A 27,656-nucleotide genomic window follows, 5' to 3' on the forward strand; every position below is an offset into this window, starting at 1 on the left:
CTTCACACAGTGCTCTGATTGTCATACCTCTTACCATAGTTAAGACACACATTTACAAGTATCACAACAAACATATACAACAGTGATCGTATTTGTAAGTTACCTGGAATTTGCACTGCTGTGCCTTCGACTGAACCCACACTGGTGCCAATCAGGAAATCTGATCCATTAGTGACTTCCGGAAGGGAAAATGATGAAGTTACAAGTTCAATAGTATTTGGCTCCTCAGAGCTTATCGTCGACTGCTCATTTTGATATGGACTGTTTCCAGGGGCGGTGCTGTTTGTTGCAATGTTAGAAGAAATTGTCGTGATCTCCTCTCGGTCAAACAAAGCTGATTGTGTTTCCATGCTTCTATCCAAAGGTTGTGAAGATGAAGCTAGCACTGTAACTGCTTCCTGGTCAGGTTTAAATACTTCACTTTCAATACTATTGGGTGAATCTGAAACAGGCGTGGAAAAAAGCCATGGGATCTCCCTCTCAGTACTCCTGTCATCTTCTTGATGGGGGTTATTCACTCTCCCTGAGGAAGCATCAATTTTTATTGTGTTAATTTTCGGAACATCTGTGCTCTCTCTTTCTCCAAAATTCAGAAAAGCAGTAGGTAAGACGTGTATTGATGGAGAATCTCCAGAAACAGTAGCTTCTTCCTCAACAACCAAATCAGTTACAGAGGTTTCTGTCTCTTCTGTCCTGTCTGTTACAAGTCTATTAAAGTGAGGAGTACTTTCAGTAGTTGTGCTTTCTGAAACAGGCTTGGGAGAAAACTCCAGCAGAAAAGACTCTGTTCTGTCTGGAAGATCTGTAGTGGGTGGTTTATATGTTGCCGCAATATCAGAACTAACCTCTTTGAAGGTTCCTTCTGATGAATGATTGGGCTGATCTGAATCCTTTGATGATGATGTACTTGGAATGATTACCTCAGGATACTCAGATACTCCATTAACTAACTGAACAGTTACGGAGGATTTAGGAGGTTCAGGTGCAGAATAAAAGTTCACTGAATCTGTTTCTTCATACTCTGCTGATGCTGATTTTGTGTTTGTGTATACTGTAGGATGTTTTTCTTCATTCTTGCTAGATGATACAGTTGTCAGTTGGGATGCACGCTGTGTGGTGACAATACTTACATCAAACATGTCAGTTGTCAAAGCCTTTTCTCTCTCAGTAGTTGAAACTGATGTAACAGAAGGAATCATAAGCTGTTTATCATCCACTTCTTCTTGTCCCATTCCAGAAAAGCCAGAGACAGAGATTGTTTCACTTTGATCTGCTATTACTTGGTTGTTTGCTGAAGTGTTCAGCTCATAGGTGTCTTCTCTTGTGCTTGTTACAACATGTTTAGACTCAGGAGGCACATGAGGGCTTGCCAGTGATGGTACTGTAGGAAGGAAAATGCCCAGTTCAGGGAATTTGGTAGGAATGAGAGTTTCTGTTGCAAACTTCACGGCATTCCCTGAACCTAAATCCTTGTCATCTGATTTTGGTCTGTGCCCAGCTGTTACTGATTCACTGCTTGGCTGACTGGAAGTAGTCAAAGACAGACTATCACCAGATCCAAGTGCTTTCTCTTTGGTTATGGAAAATTTAGGTGTTGAATCATATTTCTCACCTTCAGCTGTCATGCTATCATCACCACCATATGTTGATTGTATGACGGGATTTGGCATTGTCTGCACACTTATTATATCTTCAGGCATTGATTTTGAGTGATCCATATCTATAATAGTTGTTTCTTCTGACGGGATTTGAAGTCGTTCTTCAATTAGTGTAATATCACCATAAACAGAAACGTTCAATATAACACTTCTTTTATCATCAATCATGGGAATAATTTTCTCATCTATCCCAGTGTCACTTGTTAGTTCTTCTGATGTAGCTGTCTTTGGTTGAACATCAGATGGATTTGCCATGATCTCTTTTTCTTCTGTAAAAAGGGATGCTAGTCCTGTGATCATAGTCTGTGATCTATCTGTCGGTGCCTCTGTTGTCATAACTTCAGAATAAACTTCCCCAGGAACACTAGATGAAGCATTTAGTTCTACTTTTGACACTGGGGGTATTGACAAATAAGTAAACATATCAGGAGAAGATGAATCCAAAACACCAGCCCAGCCAGATCCTTCTCCAGAGCTTTCAGGTGATAGTCTGGCTGGTATTTTTGTTGTTGATGTTACAAGCAATTCTTCTGTTTCAAGATTAGGGGTTCCGCTCAGTATTACAGAAACAGGAGTTACACCAGCTTTAATGAGCAAATGTGAAGCTTCCTCTTGAGAAACAGCTTTAGATGTAGCTGTTGTCCTATTAGTTTCATTTTCTCCTCTCCTATAGTTAGTTTCCTGATTGTGAGGTTCTTCAGTCGCAGCAAAATAATGTGTCATCTCTTTAACCTCTTTAGAGCTGAAGCTCTTGGAACTCTCTTCTGCTAAAGCTGGGGAGCTGGTGATCACTTTGCTCAGGAACTGGTCTGTTTCTGACAGCAGCTCAGTTACAGCACTTGTAACTTCTTCATTAAGTTCAGCATTTGAGTCAGTGCTTCCTCTTTCAAAGTCTTGTGTATTGTCAGTTGAAAGTTTGGGCTCCATATTTGCAGGGTGAGAAGTTTGAGGACTTGAAGTACTTATGATTTCTTTGACAGTCACTGGCACTACAGGAGGTATAACAGCAAGGTCATCTCCCGATCCTTGTCCTGAAAACAATGGATCACCAAGAAGCTCATTATTTGTCAGCTTTTCTTCTTTAGGTATCACGAGTGATCTGGGAATATCTTCTGTAGGGAAAATATTTTGCACCAATGCCTCCTCTTGCTCTATATCTGTAACTGGAGAGCTTATGTATTTCTTCTCAATCTTTACAGGCTCAGTTACTCTGTCATCATTGAATGGCAAAAGTATTTTTTTAACAGATTCAGTTTCTAATTCCTTTTCTTCTGAATACGGGCTGACAGTCGGAACATTTAAAAATCCCAGATGTTCATGGTTAGCCTGTGTACTTTTAAAGAATGGGTCTGTTGTTGTTTCTTCAGAAGATTCTATAGGATTTGCTGAAATCTCCCTCGGCCTGTCTTCCCCAGAATGTATATCATCCACCAAAGGAATCTTCATAGTAAAAGTTCTCACTGTCAGTTCATCAATTGTTTTCTCTTCCATTCTTATGTCAGTTACAGTTCCCATTGTGGTTACTTCATGTTCAGTACTTGTGACAATCTCATGAGGTTTGGTAGTGAAGGCATGATCCATAGATGGTGTGCTGACAAATTTTTTGTCATACTTCTCTTCTGTTTCTGGTCTCTCAGTGGGTGAAACTGATGTTTTTGCAAATGATTCAATGATGTCTGCTTCTCCAGATCCTTGATCAATAAATGGGAAATTACTTCCACGTATTTCTTCAATAGATCCATTAGACATTAGTTTTGTGGTGCTGCTGTCACCTTTGAATACTTCTCCAGAGCCATGCTCAATCAGGAGAATCTTGCCTAATGAGACTGTTGAAGAACTAACTTTTGCATTTTTGCTTGCTGTAGGTTCAGCTACTGCTTTCATACTGCCAGTACCATGTGTCACCATGATGTCATGTGGACTGTTGCTAACTACTGATTCTGGAGATGACGTGACCTCACCTGTTTCTAAATCTTCAGTTTTAACTCCTGGTGCAACATGAGATATTTTCTGTTTTCTAGAACCAGGACTAGATTTTACTTCAGAAGGAGCTGTGTAAGTCTGTTCTGTTTCCTGGGTTTGTTGTCCTGGGTTTCCTGTACTAAACAAGTCCTGGGACACCTGACTTGCTAATCCAGACTCCTTTGTCAAGCCATCTGACCCAGTACTTGAAATTGATATTAGTGATTCATCTGTTCGTGCGTGTTCTTCATATTCTGTTGTTGCATTCTTCAGTGAAGCATCGTCTATGCTGTAAAATTTTCCTTCATGTTTTTCTGTTTGTATTTCAGTGACAGGTCTTAATGGAACTGAAGTCACACTGGCAGACTCAAAGATAACATCTATGTCTCCAGAACCTGGATCAATAAACAGGGAGTCAGTACTTACCACTTTTCTTGTGGGACCCCCTGAAAATATGTCTGCTGGTTCTTCTGCTGATCCTTCATTTATAAAAAGCTTCTTCTCCCTCAAGAGAGGAACGGTGGTGACCTTTTTTATTTCAGAGCTTATGGTACCTGATACTGGTACTGTTTTTCTGAGCAGGGTGGTCTCTTGACTTACAGTTCTGACTTCACTAGTAGTGCTCCCAAGTTCATTCAGCTCTGAATCTCCCTCTGCAGCAGTAGCTGAATTTTCCTGACTTGAATAAACAGTGGTCTGTATTTCTTTTTCATTTTCAATATTCTTTTCAGTTACAAGAGAGCTGGCAACTACTTTTTCTGTAACAAACTCAGACACAGAGTTGGTGGCAACACTTATTTCAGAACTTTGATCAAAAGCAGAATAAGGAGTGCTTATTCCTCTGGGCAAAGCAGAGGCAATTCCTGAAATGGTTACAGAAATTTCTGTTGGCAGTACTGTGCCAGAGCCCAAAGAAATATCTTGCATTGGAAGCCTTTGTGTTACTGCTGTTTCCATTGTCATGGCTGAAGTTATAGTCATGTCCTCTTCTACATCTCCAGAGCCTTCTAGAACTATAAAAGAAGTACTCATCTCAGGCTTTGCTGTATGACTACTTGTTTCCAGAAGATTTTCAACAGGGGAATTTGCATTAAGTTTAACAGTTGATTTATAATGATCTCTTGGAGCAGGTGTTGCCTCTTCTGGAATAAGGTCTTTCACACCTATGCCTACTGTAGCAGTATTAAAAACTACAGAAGAAGTTACAGCAGAACTTTCCACAGTAAATGCATCAGGAGCAGAACTTATACCAGAATTTTTTTCATCATCTTCCTTTCTTGAAATTGATACAATTTCTGAGAAGACAGAAGTGGATAAATCAGATTCAGTGGAGCCATCTCCAGAAGATTCACTAGCAACCAAAAGCAAGTTTTTTGTATCTTTGGTAGAGGTCTCCTCAGTTCTATGCCATGTTACGGTCTCTTTATTTTTTTGCAGAGACTGCTCATATGAAGAAGTAATGGCTATTGATTTATCTGTTGTGGCAACTTCTGATTCACCACTATAAACAGGTTCTAACATTGCAACATCTGCTGTCGGTTGTGTAACTTCAAATGCCCCTGTTACTTCTCTAGCTTTGCTTGGTTGCATAGTACCAGAAGCTTCAGTTTCAGGTATTATAAACGTGTTTGTTTCATTGATTTGAGAAAAGGTTACATTTTTTGAATGTGCAACGCTTTCAATTTGGTCACTTCTTGCTTCCTCAGCTTTTGTGCTCTTAGGTGCACTAGTAACTTGTTGCTTTCCATTGATGAACTGCAAAGCTGGAGGAGTTGTAACATCAGTAGTATTTTCACAGTCTTCCTCTTCTTCAAACTCTATAAAGTCTGGAAAGAAAGGATCCAATATTATATATTCAGATGAATCCTGCACAGAGTCTGAAGTACAGGGTTCAGTCTGAGCTGATTCTGCATCAATGTGGGGTTCATCTATTGCATGAGGAAGCATGTGGCGACTGAACAGATCCAAAAATTCATTCACAGGATGATCTGCAAAACAAAGAGAGCTTTTCATAATCCCTAAGTGACAATGATGGTTGTGCATTATAGCAGACATATGAAGTACAAGCAACCCATTGGAGAAAAAACAACAACAAAAATTCAAAATTAAACATAGTAAATTCAGTGTATTAATCTATTGACACAAAGTTGAATGCTGCCACAGTGTTTGACTTTCTAGCTGAAGTCTTTGTGTATATTGAACACATTGATTATGTAATGCTGTCGATTGCCATGCATGTTTAGTCCCAAACCCACACTTGAGTTAACTTATCCTACACTGTTCAGCAGAGATAAGAAACAGACAAAATGAAAATCATTTTTAGACCAAAAGACTCTGGTCCCAACCTGCAGCAACTGCTTCCATGGATTTGAGACACTATCTAACCTTTACCAGAAATTGAACTTAGACAAAGCTAAGCTAGGCAAAGTTGAAAATAAAATAGGACATACAGAATATGCTTCTGCAACTCCATTTATTCTCAGTATAGAGTAATTCAAACCGCGAGGAACACCATAAAAACTACATCAATTGCTCTATTCTTTACGCTTGGACCCTAGGTCAGTAAATGAAGTCTCACTTTACAAAGTTGTTGCTATTTTGCATTATAAATCATTATGAAGCAAATAAGAAAATACATCCCAGATTCAAAATAATCACCATTCAGACAGTAACGTGAGTAAAGTCCAGCTATTTTCTTCTGCCTGCCGCTTACTTTGAATTATTTACACACTCCCACAGATCGCAAACCTCTCACATTTTTTCTAGGTGGCCAAGCAGATAAAGAGAACGAAGTTCTAAGTAGACATGGTTTTAGCTGCAGAAGCCCTCATCAGTTCCTCTAAGATTTATGATCCCAAATTCCACACACAATTTTTAAATGTGCCCTCTCAACACAAACATTACTTAAAACTTTCTGTTCTAGACAACAGATGCTACAAACAGGAGAAGATACAACAGACGGAGAAAAAAGCCAGATTTCAGGTTTGTCCAACTGACTTGAAGCTGGAAATGTTGTGCTAAAATCTTATTCCATGAATGTCTCTTTCTTGTGAGTCTGTGTTTATAACCATCTTGTCCAAAGCAAAATTATTGTTTGCTGGTATAAACTGGTATAGCCAATGGCATCTGCCAGTAGAGAATCTGAACCAACATCCAGGACTCCTGCTTTACAGCACTGCCAGCGATGATTGCTCCCCAAAGAATATTTGCAGATATTTGCATACCCAGTATATGACAGAGCACAAATTTTAAGTAAATCTTTCTTTTTAAAACTGTTTACAAGACGTAAAAAAATGAGAACCTGACAGGTAAAGTATTTCATTAATTTGACATAATTCCTCTACACATGAACATCATTTAGCCTCTATGACTACTGAGCCCTCAGAGATAGAGTAATCAGGTGATCACGCTGGAAAAGAATGTCTTAAATCACATTAAACTGACGCAGAGCACTGCGAAAGGATTGTGATTATTTGGCTTGGGGTAGGTTTTGTGTGCAAATTGACTGCAACATGGGTCTTGAAAAGGTCATTGCAATTCTGTTGAGAATTCATGTTTTATCTCACCCTGTGTTTACAGCTAAACTTGAAGTATTACTGAATCTTCATTTTGCTAAATATCCAGCTGAAGAGTAAATAGGAACTTCAGGTCTGTTTTACAAAGAACACGTATTAAGGTGCCCTGAATCTGAGATTATGATCTAACTGTTAAACAGTTTGGGAAAAATTAAGATCCATGCCAGTCTTGTAGAGAATAAATCACCTTCAGCACTGTGTATCACCACTAAAATATTCAGTCTGCACAGCTCTAAGCCCAGCGTTCCCAGTGCAACAAATGAAAAAAAAAAGGTTATTTTTAACCTAATTTCTGCCTGGTTATTCTATATTGCCCCAGTGAAGCCCGGCGTTTCCTTTGTGCTATGATAGCTCTATTAGGTGACTACAGAATTGAAACTCCTCTCTCCTTCACATATGCTTGTTGGGAGTTGGTTTATGCAATGTTTGTAAAGATAGAATTTCTCCCTGTTCTTTCCTCCAGTAGGTTAGAAATATTTACAGAAGCTGCCTGATGCCACAGGAAAATACAGCTTTTGCAGCCATTTATTTGAGTCTTCCCAGATCTCCTTTCAAATTTTGCTCAAGCAGAAAAGCCAGAATTCAGTACTTTGTCCAAGATCTGCAATATGATGTGGAGAAGCATGTCTAATAACAGCACTTTCAGAATCCATTAATTTTAGCAAACATCAATGCTAGTCGTACTGAGGAATCATATTTTTATAAAAGTAGAAGCTCTAGTCAACACAGAATTGTACACCTTCTTTTCAAAGCTGTGAATGCAAAAATACATGGGAATTTAATAACTGAAAGGGGAAGGGCAAGTCAAAGCTGCTAGGGAGCTTCGAGAGTTTCTGATTCTCAGTAAATTCCCTGTAAAATAACTGCACCAACATACAGAAGCAAAGACATGCACATAAAATCAGCATGAGGAAGAAGGATGGCTTGTACTGTGTGCACAGCTCAAGAAGGAATATGTATAAATAACCTGGCATATAGACTAATGTGGCATAAGGATTAACTATTAATTCATACACAGCTGTTAGGATTGTGTGCACAAAGCATGTAGCATGCTTTTGCACAGAACTATACATTTTAAAAAATAATAAAACCTGGATGGGCCTGGATAGGCTGTAATTTGTAGGAGGGTACCATGACTAACAAGTTCTGACCAGTGCATTATTTTTGTAGCAGTGCACACCTGGGAGTCCCTCAAATTACTAGCTCACGCTAAATCATTTATGGTAGGTAATAAATTTAATGAACAACATCTGTTCCAAATTCACCTAGAAGACATACAGAAATTCTTACACATGCAAAGATCTGTATCAGACCTTACTTTTACTTTGTTAGCTTTTTCAAGATCTCACATGCCACAAAGATCCACATAAAAGAACCTTAGTTGAAGGTATGATACTCCAATAATAAACTTTCAGGAGGCTCCTTCATTAAATACTAAGTGGTTTGGGTTGGGTTTTTTTCACAAGGAAAAAATTACCAGCTTTTAAGAAAATAGTAAAAATCCAATTGAATTATTTTTTTTAATTAGAATTTCTTTTCTTTTCTAAAGCTCTGATTACTAAGCGTTGGCAATCAAGTTGCCAATGATCAGGGTTAACAGCCATGGAAAATTCTCTTAAACCACAGAGATGGCCAATAATCTACAAAAAAATATATATCCTATAACATATAACATTGTCTTCTAAGAACAAGCAAGGCACTAGGATGAAAACCTAAGTGCTACCATAAAATATGCATACAGGTGGGAAAAGTCTTATCTGTTGAACTGGTTTGTTAGACCCTTAGGGCAGACACACACAAACACTTGCAATAGTTTTAAACTGGCTAGATACAGCTGACATATGTTGCCCTTATTTATGTTCATGTCCATTCCAGCTGCAGGTAAAGACATACAGACCTGAGACTATTAATAAGAGATGAAATGAGGACTTTAAAGGAAAGGAGTTTGGCTCCTAAATATGTTTATCAATAGTTCACACATTATCATGGCAAACAAGCCAAAACGAGCACTTGTTCAAAGAAGTGCTTTGTTACTATGACTCCAAGAAAAAGAAAGTAAAAACAAGTAGCTAAAAAGTAGTAAAACCAAGGGCTGTCAGTTCAGACTGCCAATCCAAACAAGTCCTAAAGGAGATTCATCAGTAAAGCCTCTTATTGAGGAAAGTGATGAGGTATGCACTGAAATAGAGATGAGATAGGTAGATGAGTCTATATGCAGCCTAGAGTGTTTCTTAATCCATTTACTATGTCTAGATGTTTTAAATTACCTGTATGGAATTGACATCTATCTCAGTAACTGCAAGCTATGCGTCAGAAATAGAAATCCCTCTGGCTACAGGGTGCTTTTTAGCTGCAAGTGGACTTGACTGCTGCTACATATAACCACACGTTGACTGACTGAGATGGCATTCATCTCCATTACAACTCTTCCAATGGCAACTGGTTTTAAACCCACATTAATTTTTCACTGCATCAAATACAGAAGTTGCCTCTGTTCCTGATGGACAAGCTAAATTCTGCACCTCCAAAAATTGTGTAATATATAGCAACATATTTTCTTGAGAAGGTTTTTAATATTCTACAAAGAATCCTAAAGTGCTTTTCCAAGATCATTTTTGAGTGGACAGGCAGTAAAAAGCATTTTCTCTTTCAAAAACCTTCAGATAAGCAGCTGAAGAAAAATTAATAGAAAATTAAATAGAAAACAGATTCTGATGTTTTCCAAATTTCAAAAACCAAAATATTTCATTCAGAAGACTTATGGTTTTAGCACAGTTTTGTGAAGTCTCTTTCAAAACTGGACTATTAGCATCTAATCTGGCATCCTGCAGCTAACAGAATTTCACCTATAGATTCCTGCAATTTGTCCATTTATTGCTTCAGAGCAACATGCTGAGGTTTTTGTGAGAAATAATAGAGTTCAGTCTTTTGTAGAAGCACTAAAGTTCTGATAAACCCAGGAAATTTAGAGAAAGATTCATAAAATGTTCTGTGCACTTTGAAGCAGGTCCTATATTTTGATTAGAATAGACCTAAAAAGAAAAAAAAATTAAAAAGAAGACAAAAAACATTTTGGACTTTTTGTTTCGAAAGCATGCATTTCATTGCACAATGTGACACTACCACAAACTCCATAATGTTCATTACCAAGAACCCATAACCATAAGGCAGGTTAGCATGAAAAAACAAAATAGTTTGCATTAGTCAAATTTCTTCCTGCACTTGATAACCAGAAAATTTTGGCTTGGGCTTCAACAGAATTATATCAGGTTAAATTTAAACCATAGTATGACTAAAATGTCATTAAAATAGTGTATATATGTGTTTTTGTATTAAATTTCTGCAAATGTAACATTCGGTGACTGTGGAAAAGGAAATACGGTAACTTGCAACAAAAATAAAAAATGTTTGGCTCACAGAGAAAAGCAACGGACAATTTCATTTAAGGAAAAAAATTAGAAAATCTGGGTTTTTACTCCCTATGTGCATACTTTTTAACAACTCTGTGTTCCGTGTTAAGTCACTTTGTTTCCTCCCCACAGATATATACTCTACATTTGTTTTTATATGCCTCTTCTTCTTTACTACAGTTGGTCTGCACAGTACCACAGTCATCACCTCCTGCAGAACACACACATGGTGATGAACTTGCTTTCCCTGGCAACAGCCTTAAACGTCATCTCCAACTGATCGGATGCTCTGAGATCAGTGTCAGAGGCGTCTGGGACTAGGACCAGGGGACAAGCAAAATACCTAGTATCTAGCATTTAGCACAACGGTTCAGCTCGTCATGGAAAAACAGACCATCAGCTTAGGTAGGCTGTTAAATGACAGCTCAAGTTAGATGTCTCAAGATTCATACCAGCTACCGATCAGACCTTAACTCACTCAAAACCCGTTATTCTGAGAAAGCCATTGCAGGAACAGACTGTAAAAATAAGCTAAGAAAAGCATACCGATAGCAATGAGGACTGAAGGCAGACACATGAATTGTTATTTTCCTCATTTTTGTACATTCATAAAATTTGCTGCAGATTGAAGCTGCTGTGAAAAGCGGATCCAAACAGTTAATCTACAGAATAATTCAGTAAACATGCACACTCTGTTTGATTAAGAATCTCTGAATAACCTAAACAAATGGCTTTAATGTGTTATCTCAAAATCCCTGCATGTTTGTGGCATGCTCCTGACGGGTTTGTGATGGTGACCTACCAAGAGCAAGCCTACAGTCAGCAAGCTTAAATTCAGCCAAACAGGTGTCTCCATCTGGAAAATATTTAGGAGTCCTCAAAGCAGACATGCAAAATGGTTTATTTAAACCCTCTGAAAGTCCAGTGAAGCCTTGTATCTGGGCCTGGGAGACGACCTAGCATGAGGAAAGACTTAAACAGCTTTATGTCATATAGTGACTCCCTTAAACCTCAACTCTTCCAGGTACCAAATTTGCAGTCTGGGTGGACTCAAGCAGTTTTATGACTATGGCTTGCTGAAGCTCTTCCAGCAAAACAAAACTCAACCAATTTCACAGGAATGTTTCACTCTTACTGAATATATTTTGTTTTAAAACATACTGAAGAAGTAAAGAAGTGATTTGACATTCAGGTTTTTTGTTTCAAAACCTTTGTATTTAGGTTCCCCTCCTTAAAATATTACGGTTAAATTGGAAAAAAAAAAGAAAACTTCAATTTTACAGAAATAAAACTTTCCGATAACATCTTTTGGGCCATTTTGTTTTATAGAAAAGGGATTTTTTTTAATTGTTCTTTTCATCTCATTTCAAAAGAAATAAGATTTTGAAACACAGACATTTCCGGCTGAAGGAAAATTCCAAGTGTCAGCCTTTGGTACATGCAATTCCTCTAACTTGTGCCATCTTGTAATATCATTAACCTACCTAAGCACGGTCAAAGTGCAACAGTGCTTCAGGCATACCCCATCTCCCCTGTCAGGAAAAGGTGGGAATACTGCCAAGGAGCTGGTCTAACGTGTTAAAGAAACATGGCTACTATTATACACACCTAAGTAAAAGACAACAAGGAAAGGTCCAGAAATAATTAAATTTTTGGTTATTTTAATCCTTCTACCCCACATTAACATGATTAGTATGTATGATGAGGTCTAGTAAAATCCAGTTCTTGATTACCATTTAGTCTAAATAAACAAAAGGTTTTATTTAGTTCACTTTAAAATGTTCCCCAGCTGGATATATATTTCTAAAAGTTTTGTTAACTTTGGCTCCCTTTAGACATGCTTAAGGATGTAGGGCACGTTTCAGTAAGTTTATTTTTTTTACCTTCTAAATTTTATCAAAATTATGTTTTGTTCTCCCTCTGACAGTCAAAAGAGAAGCTTACATTTTTTAAATCTCATCAGCAGTAAAAAAAAAAAAAAAATCATGTATAAAGTGAACTTGCATAAAAATCTCAACTACCCAAGTAAATTTCTGGAAGAAAATACTTGAAAATAATAACTCTTGCACAGCTGGCTGGGTAGGAGTTGAAGTAATTCAAGGTGGGTGGTCAGTCTTTGCCTACTCAAGTTCACTGATCCAGTCTGCTTTACCACATTGGATGTCTCTGGTTCCATGCAGGATACAGCCCTGTTGAAAACCTGAGTATCAATGGCTGGCATGTTCCTAAACTGCAGCCTTTTTACAGCTATACCATTCCCCCAAGCTCCATCTTGACAGCGTTGTTGGCTATGACCAGAAACACCTGTGAAAGTGGATGTCGCTTATGTGGACATCTGTTTTGCACAGGGCTCGGGCCCGCCTGGTTCTGCTTAAATACCTCTGCCAAATTTTAAAGTAATAGACATGATGATGCAAAAACCATGGCAGAAATAAAGGAACCATTTATATAATAAAAGCATATCATGAAGCCTTCTGGCAATCTCTGGTGTTTCCTTCATCCTCATTGCTTCCTGTGTTACCCCCCGACCCAGCGGTAAACTTGTTAAGAAAAAACAGATCGAGTAAAATATCAAGTTGTTAAAAATGGCAGCCTTGCAGTGTCAAGTCTAAGCCCCAGAAACTTACAATACAGTTCCCTGGATAATGACTGAATATGTGTCATACAACGTTCTAAGGACAACTATTTCCACTTCCTTTCCACTCCAATAAGTCATTAACAGAACGACACTCCAGCCAGCGGTGTCTCCTCCTGAGCGGTGCCTGACACAAGCAACTTTCCAATGTCAACATTTTACTTACTGCCTACAGAGAAGACAATTCTAAAACTCTGCAGGGCTAAACAACCCAAAAGCAAACAACTGGCAAATAATAAATCATTTTCTCCAGCTGAAATCCTAAGCAAAACAGAAAGTCAGGTTGTGCAGTCACACGGTACCGGGATTAGCTGCTCTGTCTGGTATCTATCTATCTATCTCTCTATATATCTATCTATCTAAAGTCCAGCTCCACACTGACAACTCACCAAGTCAGGTGGTAAGCAGAAGAGCTGGATGGTAAGGAAAGCAACTGCCCACCAAAACGACTTCAGCCTTGATCTCATGTGTGATATCCCATGATTGAGGTAGAAACAGCAAGATATCAATGTGTCTTGCCCTTTCCTAGACCACTTCACTGCCATCCCTTGGTTACACCATGTTAGACCGGAGCAACCTCAAATGATTCTGCCATTACACAGACATAACACGAAGGAACCAGTTTTGGCCCTACTAACACGGGAAATATTATCCAGAAGACACAGAGTGGATTCTGTAATTGCAATTTTAATGGAGTATTCTTAACATCATCCCTTGACTTGTGGAAAAAAAGAATGGAAAAAATTTAAATTTAGCTATAGGTCTTAATAAACATGATTGCTTTGGGTATTAAGCATCCAAAGCAGCCAAGGGATAAACCAGATTCTCAGTTAAACCAACATAAGCTGTAAAAACCCCACGGCTGCAGACAGAATGACACAAGTGTGACTCTCTCTTTCAGACACAATTGTAGGAAAAGGAGTGCAGCACCATGTGGTTGAAAGCCTTTCAAAAATTAAGTACTAAGCACTACTTTGACACATAATTTCTCTATGAATCAACTTTTGGAGTGCCTTTGATCCTCACACTTTCCTGAACTCTCCAGGGAAATGTGAACAGCAGATAAAATAGAAGAGCAGAACAGAAAAGGAAGCCTGATGCAGCATATACTCTAGAATAAGCTTATAACTGGAGAATACTTATCTGAGAGCAAGCTACAGTACACCTGTAAACATTTAACCATTTGATTGCTCGGAGCTGGGGAAAGAACATGTAATGCATACAGAGCATGAGCTTCTTTTTTAACCATATATGTATAAAATGCATATGCATGCCTGTATAAAAATGAGAAAGGTTTTCCTTTTCCTTTTAAAAGCAGAACTTTTCCACCTAGTTGGGGTTTTTTTTTCCTTGGCAAAAATGGAACATTTGTTTTGCAAAAATATAAATTTTGTTTTTAGAAATGCCTGTTTTTTGAAAAAGACATTTTTGTTGGACAATATTTGAGAACAAAAAGCTTTCAAAAAATTATAGCTAAAAATAGATGCCTAGCTGTGGTAAGCTTGGTGCAGCAGTAAAAAAACAGCAGAGGGGGACAGACTTTTCACTATAAAACTATTGGCACAAACTCCATCCTATACTAGCATGGTTATATGGCTACTGACTCAGAATTAGTTCATACCTGGCAGTCTCTGAATGTGGGCAGGATAAATTGACAAAAAGCATATAGCCCAAGAAGCCAAATAATTCAAGGTAACTGAATTCTTTAAGGTAAGAACAAATAAATGCTTGAGTAATATTTTAGAGACATAGAAGTACTTCAGTTTCATCGATTTTCATAGTGTTTCTGCTTCATGTAAGGTAGAATATCCAACTAGCTTATGCTCTCTTAGGTTATCTGGTAATGCTGGTAACTCAATACCATGCTAAACTGCTACCCACTACATGCACCACAATGCTTAGCAGTGTTTCTCACTTGGCAATGCTGGAATCCTACATCCAACACTCTCAAACAGCAAAACCAAACATCAGTGTCTTTGTTACCTATTGCAATTCAGTAGTTTCCAAACTGTGATGAGTTTGGCATTAGTGCCCTTCTCCTTGATGAAGATTGGGAGGGAGATGAAATCAACCAGATTTAGTTGTTATTCAGATGAGTAGTCCAAGAAATTCTGTGGGAACTTACACTAACTTTTGTTTCTTCAAGCATGAAAAGGAGTATCTACACTAAGTCAAAAGACACTGTGAACTCTGAAAAGCTTTTTCCAGGTTCACTCACCATTACGACCCCATTATCACTATCTGCTTTCACCAGAGGATGTATCCTGTGGTCTTTATCCCTGCCTGTCAGTTGGACCACATGTACATGGCATTTCCAGAGAACTCAAGAATTTTGCTTGTAATTTTTAATATTTACCTAAATATATCACTGGAAACTCACTACAAGCCTGAGTAGTAAAAGCATGAGTAACGCAAGAATCATTTCACTCACCACTTCTAAGAAAGGAAAAAAACAGTTTAGTCAAAATCCCACAATAAAATTTTATAAAAAAATCCCAGTGCTACTCTTTGTACATATAGGCATATTCTTTTCTGCTATTTTGGCAAAAAAATTACATCAAATATATGGAAATTCTTTTTCTAATGCCAAAAAACTCCAACTGAAAGTATGGAACTCTCACTTGATGAGGTACTACATGAAAAATCCAAGATTATGGTTAAAAAATTAAAAATTAATGTTTCTTATGCACTCTTTAAGTTAATGCCGGGCAACGAAACAGTAATGAAGTGCCACACAGCTAATACCAAAGCAAGCACGGACCACTGGAAGATAAGATTGCTCCTGATCAGGAACAAAATTCCCACTGCATTTCACCTCCTCAGGGACTGCAGCTCTAATCATTAATGAAGAGACATTTCTATACCATTTTTCATACTGAGTTCTCCTCATTTAAGCAAATATAGTAATACGGGACTGGTCAGACAAGTCCTAATACAATTCACTGAGCAGTTTTTAAAAATATGTGAAATACTCCATAGAAAAAGCCAACACAATATATGCAGCAGACACTCTGAACACAACCTGGCTTGTGCCAGGAAATAATTCACAAGTGTCTTGAAAGAAAACAGCCAGTATTATGTATATTATTCATCAAATTTATCATTTAAACACTTCCAGAAAGAGAATAGAAAAAGCTGGTTTAGAAAGGATTAATTCAGTCATGAAATGTGTAAAGAACAACTGCAAAAAAAAAAAAACCACTGACAACTACAAACTCAAAAAGAAAGACTAGCTAAGAAATGTTTTGAAAGTGCTATGATCAGACTAATTATCAATGACCCATCTTAAGGGAATGACTTTCCATTAAGATCTTTAGCCTTTGAGCCACTTATAAAAATATCTTTATTTACATTTCCAGGATCACATCCTGTAGTCACTCAGAATTTTACTGTATCCAATGAATCAGTTAATGTAAAGAAAATTGGTATAGTTAATATTTTCTGAAAGAGGCAAAAAAAGTTTATATCTGCATCATAAGTACTAAGATTTGTTACAATCTGGATACATTTAGAAAACTTTGGTACAGAAAACCACTTTCCTCAAAAAAATTCATTCATACTGTGTTTCCATGTAAGAGACAGCTCATCTTTTCTGCAATAGGATTTCTTAAGACTTTCTCCACGTGTAAACAAAACTTCTAAAAGGATTCTTCTACTTCATAATGAAAAACTACATTATACCTATGAATAAAATTCCTTCATTTATCTCATGAATAAACAAAGACCTATAAGAAAGATAGAAATGTGTAATCCCTATGTCTAGAGCTGAGACGTTTCCGTGGAAACAATGCAAAAACAGCAGGGAATGTGTAGGCATCCTCTGAAGAGTATTTGATGTGAGGGCACTGTTCCTTGTATCTATGGAAGTCCATAAAGGAATGTGAAAAAAGAAATTATTGTTCTATAATAAGTCTTCGGGAAGAGCCAGCAATAGTGTCCTAAAGGCTACTTATTAATTCACAGTCTTAGCTTCTTGTGAAACTTTCTAAGTATCAAGTTTCAGCTCTGTTGGATATGGGGTTGTTTTTTTCTTTTCCTTTGTTTTGGAAAAAGGAGCAGTGTACAAAAAGCTTGAATTTATTACAATTACTTGTTTATTAGGTTTTGCTTTCATACAGGGTATCATTGCTGTTGCATTTTAAATTAGATATATATGTGATGGTGTCCAGCCTATTCCAACTCATTTAATTAAGAAACAGGTCTATCAGTTTGGGTTAAATATTTAACACAAATTTGTTCTGAAGAAAAAAATCACCTAATTATAGAATGAAGCTGTAAATGTTCTGAAGACATTCTGATAACTACCACTATGCCCACGTCCCTGTATCAATTCTGCTCTCAATCACCTCATTGGAATTAGTATGGTATAATTAGACTGGGGAAGATGATATCAAAATCTGGACAAGTTACTTAGCATTTAACACTTTCGTTACTCTAGACAAAACAAGAATTTGCCTGTCTCTATGCCGGGTTTTATGAATAACACAGAGTTTGGTCATTCAGGGCATGAAAATGACCTAAGTAGCTATTGAACATTGACAAACCTGTTTAATTTGGAAATGTGCTTTAAAACCACTAGTTGCTGTTTCTTAAATGAATGCACAAGCCCAGGGCTCAAAATGAAACACTGCCAGGAAGGACCGCATTACTAATTCAAGCACTGAAGTGAGACCATGTCCATTGACTGCAGGGCAACTCAGGGCAGCAGGGAATGTGGTCTTTCTCCAGGGTTGATAAGGAGCAGCAGCCTTAGGCTTAGTGTCAGCTGGAACATTACAGTTAGTAAGGAGACAAGCCCATTCCTCCATTAAATAAATAGGAGATTTTGCATTTATTAAGATGGGAAGTTGGTTCAGTGGACGTGAGGTCACTTTTACTATTGCTTCAACATCCCACCAGGAATGAAATCAGGTCAGTCTAGCTGCACAATAACAATAAACTGTGGCCATGTCCAAATGCATACAAGTTGAAAAGTACTTGCAAATTAAATGTTACTTTGCTCACTGCAACATTTAGGTAAATTTGGAACCCTTCTTCTCTTAAATGCATGACAGTGATATCAGGAATTAAGCATTTGTTAAGAAAGCTGAGCAGTTTGCACAGGCAGGGAAGTCCTATTCATACACACCCACTTGGGCGTGTTATCAGTCACTGCCTAGAGCAGCAGAATGCAGTGAACGCAAGACAGCACCTTTCCTTTACATTAAACTTTGATTTGAAATAGGTCTTATGAATAAACAACAGGTTTCAGTAGTTTATACTTTTCATTTGAGGAAAAACAAATGGTGATTTCATCACAGAAAAGACAAAGTGTCCTCAACTTCTGCAGAAGACTCTCTAACACAATAACTAATGCACTTAGTTTTTGAAAGATACACCAAAAATTGCACATAGCACATGTGTGTAAACTACAAAGAACAGTGTCCAGAAAGATATTTGCCAGTGGGCATAAATAAAGCAACTTAAGGGAGAACAATGTGGGTACAGGTGCAGACAGATATAAGCCTACATTCCGCATGCTTTTAAGCTGGCTCTATTGCCAATGCGGTGCTGCCTGGAAATGGTGTTGTGAGGCATGCTGCTCCTGTCCCTCCACATCATCATCTGCTCTGGTCATAGCACCATCCTGACACCCACAGCCTCCAGAACAGAGCCTGCGTCTTTCCTCCCAGCATGCTCCCAGCACATTTCCACTCTCCCACCCACTCATTCCCCTCAGAAGTTAGCAAAATGAAGGCTGAAAGGGGACATGGTTATTCTCTATAACTGAACAGAGAAATAAAAGTATCAAGGGATAAGTGTCAGGAAGAAAAAAGACCTATTCAAGCTAAAGACAATGCTGGCAAGAATAAACATGGGTATAAACTGTCCAAGAAACAATTCAGGCTAGATATTAGAATCAGACTTAAAGAAAGCCATGGCGATCTGGGACAGCCCTCCAGAAGGAGCTGTGAAGACAACAGGATTACATGAATTTTAAGACAAGGCCTAAGATGGACCTGAAAAGACTCTATTCAGCCTTCTTTATTAAGGTTTATGACTATGACTCATTATCATTCTGCATTTCATTCTAATTTCACATGCCCTCTTACACTGCTAAGACAGAAATATGCATGTCAGAGAATTACATGTTGAAACACAAAGGTTTGTAACCTCTTTCCATAAAATTCCACATCTACAAAGCACAAGTTCCTACAATTTCATTCTGTTCAAAGCTTGAGGGGACAAGAAACCAGACAGAGCTGGTGTGAGTCCCAGGGTCCAATAAGCACTTTGAAACATATTCACTAAGTAAAGACTTTTAAACGCCTCCAAAAAATGCAGGTGTGCAAATTACTCCTGATACAGACAGGAGTTATGTTTCCAGCATCCCCTCAACCACTGTTAAACAACACCCCCACAAGCATTTTTCAGCTCATAAAAGCTTTATGAGCTGAAAAGTTCCTTCAGGTTTGGTATTTTTTTTCAGCTGCTAATCCATTACCTTCCAGCAACACCATTAGCCCTCACCACTACAATACATAGGAGCTATAAGAACATAAAAGGGCACAAGGTGGCAAGTTTTGTATCTTTGCAGTGAAAGACAAACTCCTCTGTCCTATGCGACGCAATGGAAGGCTCCTAATGTGACAACACATCATAGTGCAAGGCTATTTTCCTTTCTAACTTTCACAACATGGTCACGATCCCAAGGCAACAGCCTGTTGTTCCACTCAAGCAAATGAAGTCCCAAGCTCCTTCCATTATGAAACATGTGCATGGTCCTTTTTGTAACATAAAAAGGGATGTTTCCCCATGCACAAATATATTTTCCTCATTAATTGGAACACCTGCCCTAGATATACTCATGTGCCATAGGCTGTCAGAAAAAACATGCCTATATCCCTCATTAGTTCGCGCACCTGCCTCACACTTGCTCACATGGAAGTATATGAATTGTTTGTACAATACATTTTCTCAATTAAAACTGCTGTATTCTTATACAAATAAGCAGCTTAATCCATTCAGCAGTTTGTTCTTTCTTATCAGCACTAGAGTGCATTTTCCAGAACTAACCTAATGAGCTTGACCTTCCGCTACGCCCTCAAATTACTTCTGATTCCATGGGTAAATTTTTTTACCTAAAAGTAACTGAAACTTCCTTTATGAAAGTTTTAATTGATTGCAAGCATGTGTTTTAAAAGCTAGGAGTATAACTATTTACCTCTTGGATGGCATAAGAAAATAGGTCCCCTAGGAGAAACTTTTGCCGGTTTAATAAATTTAAGGGCTTATTGTATTAAAAAATCAAAAATATTTAATATTAACTTTCAGTTATATATCATACTACTTCATATTAAGGGTAGGGGAGTGTCTAAGGCAGCCTAAGACCCTTGTGACTATATTTAATTTAATTTAACCGAGACAACATTCAACATCTTTCAAGTGCAGTTTGAGTCTACAATAGTAATGAAGAATAATATCCTCCACATTCCATACATCCATAACACATTCCATACATCGACAGCACATTCCAGCCAAAGACTTCAAAGCGCTTCAGTGAAGTTGGTGCCAGTTTAGTGAGGGTTTGAGACTGAGAAGAAAGGCACAAGCAATCCTTCCTGCTTCTCCCTCTACCAGTGCATGGCTACAGGTGAACTCACCAGACCCAGAGCAGCAGTGGGCTGCTCTTGCCACACTTTTCCAGGAGGTAGGACTCTCATCAATTGCAAAGGGAATCCTGTGCTGCAAGGGATACTCTCTGTCCTGCTTGCTGGGAACTACTAAAAATATCTGCATCTCTCAAAACTCTATTTGCTTGGCATGACCTTTCTCTTCCACATGGAATAAAAAATATTGCTCATAACTAACAAAGACTAATAGCACCTCCATGGAACACTTAAATATTATTATGCCTATGCTACAGATGGTAAATGGAGCTGCAGAGAGTAATATTCAGCTGTGTTAGTATAATAGAAAGTTTTTACTGTAATTAAGTGATAGGGCTGATAGGAAACAAAACATAGTACTATATTTCCGCTGAGCTCTGTTTCACTATTAAGCTGTTGCTTCTGGCAAAAGCTGAATAACAAGGAGGTGAAGAAAGATGGAAAAAAAATTAATCTCATAAGTATTTCCAACACTTGCGTATACACAAAAAGGAAAATATTATATTCACTTACATACAATACCGTTTATACAACAGTCCTCTCATTACTATTCCTATTTGAAAGAGCTGTTATTTGAAGGGCTTTGATAAACAAGTTGTCATTTCTTAGGAGGCACTTTTGGACTCTTAACTTGAAAATCATGAAGGTCTTTGCTTATAACCCTCACTGATTATTTTATTTAAGAATGTTAAGCTATATTACCCTGAAAACATGACAAGGCAAAGGAGGAAGAACCTTTGTTTTATCAGAGGGATGTAATGATGAAAACTGTATTTCTTGTTCCCATAAAGCTGAGAACAAAAACACAAAGGTACAGTTTATGTAGCTCCTGTATGACTGCTGATCAATTTTCAAAGAATGATAGAATAGGAAGTTGAACTCTGTCCTAGTAAAAGGCATATGTTAGTAATATTTGCCAAATTCATTCCACTCTTCAGCATCTCCTATGTACATTTTCTTCAACACAAAGAAAAGTTTATGGACTGAGGAACAATGAAATGAGACTGGGCTTGATGGGATTTTCCAGATTCAGTCTTTCATTTCTGGAGAAATAAAAGAAAACATTAATCCAAATCCTCAGACAGAATGAATCTTTGGCAGCTCTAACTTAACTTGTGGTAAGTGGGTGTAGGATGTCTTTTCTCTGTGGATAGCTAAATGGAGGAATTTCCACTGTCAGATTCTGAAAACAGAAAAATAAAGAAAACTCCTTTTTGACCCTTCACTAGATACATGATAAAACCTTTTATGTTTAAAGAGAATACAGATACTGCTGTATAGAAAATTTAATAATATTTCAAGAAAAAAAAAATTTCTATGCTGACTGACTAAATAATTCTTAAAGGCAGAATTTTAAAGATGTATGGCTTTAACTCTCCTTATAAACACCCACACACATATGCACATATATGACTGGAAAATGCATGCACAGCTTGAGAAGGTTTGTGAAGATGCCGAAGGCAAATCCTGAAGAAAGACTATCCTAAGGACCTGATCACCCAAGTGAAAGCAAGAGTAGCTATGAAGAGTGGCTGTACATTGATCCACTGTCCTTTAGATAATCCAGTTTGAGCTAATTCCTAATATATTGAATCACAGTACCCACACCATTCTGAAAAAAAGTATAAAATAAGACTCTCCTTGATGTATATGTAGAGAAATCCTGAATCATATACTTTGTGCATTATCTGAAGAAAATACCTCCTCAAACCATCCTAATTCTTTCCACCCACCTGGAACATACAGCTGCCCAGCACAACCCACTCCTCCGTATGCAATAATCTGTAGTATAACTCAACAATGTAACAGGGGAAACTAGTTCACTACTACACAGCTCAACTACTAATTATTAATTAACCAAATTTCCACAGGTACAAAAATATGTGGCTTAACTCTAATCTTTAGACATTACCCTTCTGTTCTGACTTCCCAAACTTATCTCATTTAATTGAGACTTCCAAGACAATGGCAACATCTAAAGCTTCAGACAAAATAATGATAATATACCACAGAAACAAATGTAGTGTTTAAATGTTAAAATAACAGAACTATTGTTTTCTGAAATAGAAGGTTAAGCTACTACTGATATGACTTGTGCAGTTTTACATCTTGTCAATGTAAAGTAGGATAATAAGCATAAAGTGAATAAAGACACAAAATCCACCGTATGAAAAGTCCAATAATGATATGGTACATCTCAAGGAAACTACTTCTGCTTTTTGACTGTTGAATAAAACTCTACCAAGCACAAACCTGACAAAACCAACCAAAAGGCTTTCATAAATTATGAATTCTCTTGGATAAGTTCTTCAAATATGTGGATGTTATGGCTGAGAACCAATGAGAAAACAGTTTCTTATATAACCATTCAAAAGCATTGCTAAGGTATATAAGACATAAAATGAATTTTTACTGTGTTCCTTCAAAAAATAAAATAATTATAAAATAACTACAAGATAATTAAACAGACTGCAACGTTGAACCTAATAGATATTTTGAGCTTTATCCTTTTTGTCTGTTCTTTTACATTTCATTTTGAAAAACAAGGTTTTACCAAGACATCTTAAACAATAATCAGCTGACAGGCTTCTTTAATGTAAAATTGTGTAGCCTTCAGCTGTTGCATTATTGACATATATTCATCATAAAACTCAACAATTCATTGCTACTTCAGGAGTTTCTGTTCTGGATACCCAGGAAATTGAAGCTACATACAGATGTACAGTGCCATCAGGTAAAAAATGTAATGAAACTAAAAGTTATGTCAATTTGCATCACAGATTCTTTAAGATAGATTACAAAATTATTATGATATCCTATGAAAACATGCAAAACCCCTTCCCTCAAATCACAGGAGGTCCACTTGTGGAGTCAGTAGGGTGCCTTAACCTTTTTTAGCTGACTACACTGTACATTGCAATGTTAATTGCTACAGACTAATGGAATGTTAAAGTAATCTAGTGCTTCGTTTAGGACTAGTAATGCATGGAATGGAAGCTATGAAATTAAAATGCTTGTTTCACAGATAGCTGAAGTTAAATTGTGATTTGACAACATTAAATAAGAAAACTGGACTACAGTCATCATTACATTTAAGAGGATACACAACAGTTTCATATTCATTCTTACATAGAAATTAATCTTACCCCAAACCATATATTAACACATTTCTGAGGGTTTTTTAACAGATAGAAAAATAGACCTACCAATGTTTAGTAAGTTGCTCTCTAGATAAAACTTGTAGTTTGTATCCTTCAGTGATCCAAGAAACATCTCCAGTATTTTCTAAAGTACACCAGTTTGTTATGATAAACTGTCCATTCTGATGGACTGCAGGTCTAAATGACAAAATCTTACCTGTATCATTGCCTGTGATTTGAATAACATACAATCTTATGTCATTTCCACTATCAGGGTGTGAAGTAGGAGGAGACACTTCTTGAGGTTTTAAAGCCTCTGTGGCCTCTTTCACTTTGGGTGGTGCAGTAGGTCGTGCAACTGCAGTAGCAGTTGATGCTGTGAAATATTCTTTATCGATTTCTGGTTCTAGTATCTTTCCTGTTAGATCGTCATCAACAGTGGCTTTACTGGGAGAAATAGATTCACCAATTATGATTATGTCATTGCTTGTTACCTCCTCTTCTTCCTCAGGAATGATACGTGGTGACTTCTGAGTAACAAAAGGTTTGGATGCTGATGTAGGCTGAATTTTATCTACAGCACTAATGGAAGGTGTTGTTACATGGCTGAGAATTGTTTTCTTATCTGTCACATTAGCTGAAAATATAGCTGGTTTGATTTCTTCAGGTTCTTCTGATATTCCTGAACCTTCCAGGGTCTGGCTTGGAGAAGGTCTCAAGGTCAGATGAGTAATACTTTCCACAGTAGAGTGACCTGTTGGCATCGTATGGGGGGGCAACACAGATTCCCAGCTAACTACATCACTGTCTTCTTCCCTGGCAGGGGTTCCTCTGCTTTCGTATGTTTTTTCTTGGGTACCCAGTGTTATAGGCACCACTTCAGTGACCTTCTCTTCTTGATCAGTAGCTGTTTCAGCTTTCGGACTCACTGTGAGGTGCAAGGTCCTGGTGCTAGATTCATCAGGTCCCAGAACTCTTCCATAATCTGTGAGCTTCACTGCAGGCACTGATACTTCTGTTGCTGGATATGTCTCATCATAAGCTGAACCTGTCTCATCCTGTTTTTCCTGAATAGCTGTTTGAGATGATTCAGATGCTGATGCCGTCTTTTGTTCAGGTATTTGGACAGATGTCACAGATAAGGTAGACTCTGTGGCAGTATCTGGTTCCTTATCTTGATCTTTCGTGGAGAGTTCCTCTGGGAACACCTCACTATCTTTTGCACTTATTTCTGTTGCTTCTGTATGAAAGATACCATCAAAAGGAGTCTGATCAGTATCTGGCTTATCTCTAGTGACCTCACTCTCTACAGTAACTGGAATTAGAGAAGCATCATGTTCTTTCTGTGGAACTGTAGTATCTACCTTTGTTACATCTGTAAATATAATAGATTCTTTTGTTGCTCCAAAGCCAGCTGACGGTGTTCCTTCTTCTTGAAGTGTTGCCTCTGACTCCTCAGTTGATGTTGCAATGCTTGTTTGGCCTTCTTCTGTCACTGGGTATTTTGAGACTTCCATTTCAGTAGAGACTTCTTCAGCAGGTATTGCTACCAACGTCTCAGTAGTCTCTCTTTGCTCAACTTCTGGGGTAGGAATGGTTGTTTTCAAAACATACCCTGATGCTTCATCTCCTTCATGTTCAGATACCTCTATGACTGTCAGCATAGCAGTCGGTAATACAGTAACACTTGTGGAGCTAAAAGACTTTATTGTTGCACTACTTTCATCCACTGACATTTTGGATACTGTGGTCATTTCCAAATCTGAAGAGCTGCTTGTGTGGGAGACACCTGTAGTATCTTTACTTGGATTAAAATCAGCTGATACAGCTTCTTCATCACTTTTCGTTTCTGCTGGCTCCATGCTTGTCTCAGTTTCATCTGTAAATGCTGAAATTGGAGCTCCTGGATGCTTTGTATATTCTGTAACTTGCCCTGGAGATGATGTAGGCTCCATTCCAGAGATACCATCTTCTGTATCTAACTCATGTATTCTCTTAGTATGAGATGACTCCTCTGTCATATACCCCTGATCTTTATCTGTTGGCAGCCACATGCCAAAAGCTGGAGGAGCTCGTGTGAACTTCTCACTTGCAGAACATCCCTCAGATTCTGCTGTAACACAAGTAGGAATGATGGTTGTGGCATAAGGGATCTTAACATCCATTGTTCTCATTTCTGGCTCCTTTGTTTTTTCCTGCTCCTCTAAAACAGCTGATCCTTCCGTTTGCTGAGAAGACTGGATAACAGATGTGGTGCCTTCTCCAAAGTTTTCTGGGGAAACAGTACTTCCTGAGAAAGCGATGGCCTCAGATCCTGTTTGAATAACAGCTGATATGGAAAAGGATACAGATATTCCAGATGACACAGTAGGCTGCACTTCTCTCAGGTCCTCTCTGCTTCCTTCAGCTGAGGCCTCATTATCAAACACTGTTGCAGAACTAAATTTAACAAATGGAGTTGACTCATCTGCTGTAGAAAATTGTCCAGTGGTTACTGCATGCTTGTCTATGAGTGTCTCTGATGCAGCAGGCACATCTGATCCTGGGACGCTACCAGTAGCCATGACAGAAACTCTATCAGGCATAACAGTGTACACGCTCTCTCTGCCCTCCCCCTCTGTAGTAAGATCATACTGATCAGTGAACAAAGCTTTAGGGATTACAACAGTTGTAAGTTTCTTGTCAGATTTTGCCTCCATTGACTTTTTTGTGGGTTCTTTTGTTGAGTGGGCACCAAGATACATATTCTCTTTTGTTAGTGAAACTGAAGTCCCTGTCCTGGGAAACTCTCTCCGAGAAGTTGGTAACAAGCTATCTGTAGCTGTCATCATAGGACCCACTTCTATTTGTTCGGTCTGATTATCAGCATCATGTTTTTGTGTATCTCCTGTTTCAGTATCTTCCCATGAACCAGTGGAACTCTTAGCTACAGCTGTGCTATCCTGAAAAATTATAGAGGTCAAGAAAGCGTCCTCAATGCTTTCAGACCTACCTTGTTCCTCGGGCAATTCTGCTTCAGAGTAAGTGTGCTCCAGCTCCAAAGCTGCAGATGTGCTCTCTGTTAACCTAGGTGAAACATCATATTCAGTCCTTCCCAGTGTATCGTAAGTGCTTATTTCGCCATCTGTGACAGTCTGAGGTAGAAGGGTGGTTAACTTAATGTTCTCCATAAGCACCTCCATTTCCCTTTTTTCCTCAGCCACGTCAGTAGTCATTTCTGTATCTTCTTCAGTCTCTAGGGTTGTTTCCTCCAAAGCAGGGACCTCGGTTTTAGTGACAGCCACTTCAGTAATCGAAGTCTCAAAAACAGAAGGTTTAAGAGTAACTTTATCAGATGACGATTTCACACTGTCAGTTTTCAGAGACGTAATCAGCTTAACAGTTGTAGGCTCTGATATGATTTTTTTACCTTAAAAAAGAAAAAAAAAAGTTAAGGAATCAGTCAGAACACAAATAAATGTTACTTTAATTCAGTTTGAATGTTCCCAACAAAAATGAAATACTACACTGAGAAATAAGTATAAAGGTCAAAGGTTTCAGATAGGTTGTTTAGCACACAACAGAGCTTTGAATGACATAAAATAACACATTATAAAGCTGCAGAACATCTAACAAAGTCCACTGAAA

General features: G+C 37.9%; 1 protein-coding gene across 1 annotated transcript in view; it reads right to left on the minus strand.

Annotated features, from left to right (window-relative positions):
• Positions 1-27,656, minus strand: part of LOC104619454 (versican core protein-like) — a gene marked incomplete at both ends in the record, with an annotated part of 75,194 nt that overhangs the window by 12,912 nt on the left and 34,626 nt on the right. The window contains 2 exons of the mRNA XM_010285337.1: positions 104-5,608; positions 24,247-27,438. Of these exons, the coding sequence (XP_010283639.1) occupies positions 104-5,608; positions 24,247-27,438 (8,697 nt within the window). The remainder of the gene's footprint in view (positions 1-103; positions 5,609-24,246; positions 27,439-27,656) is intronic.

This window comes from Phaethon lepturus, unplaced genomic scaffold, assembly GCF_000687285.1.
Source record: "Phaethon lepturus isolate BGI_N335 unplaced genomic scaffold, ASM68728v1 scaffold41610, whole genome shotgun sequence".
NCBI classification, from domain to species: Eukaryota; Metazoa; Chordata; class Aves; order Phaethontiformes; family Phaethontidae; genus Phaethon; species Phaethon lepturus.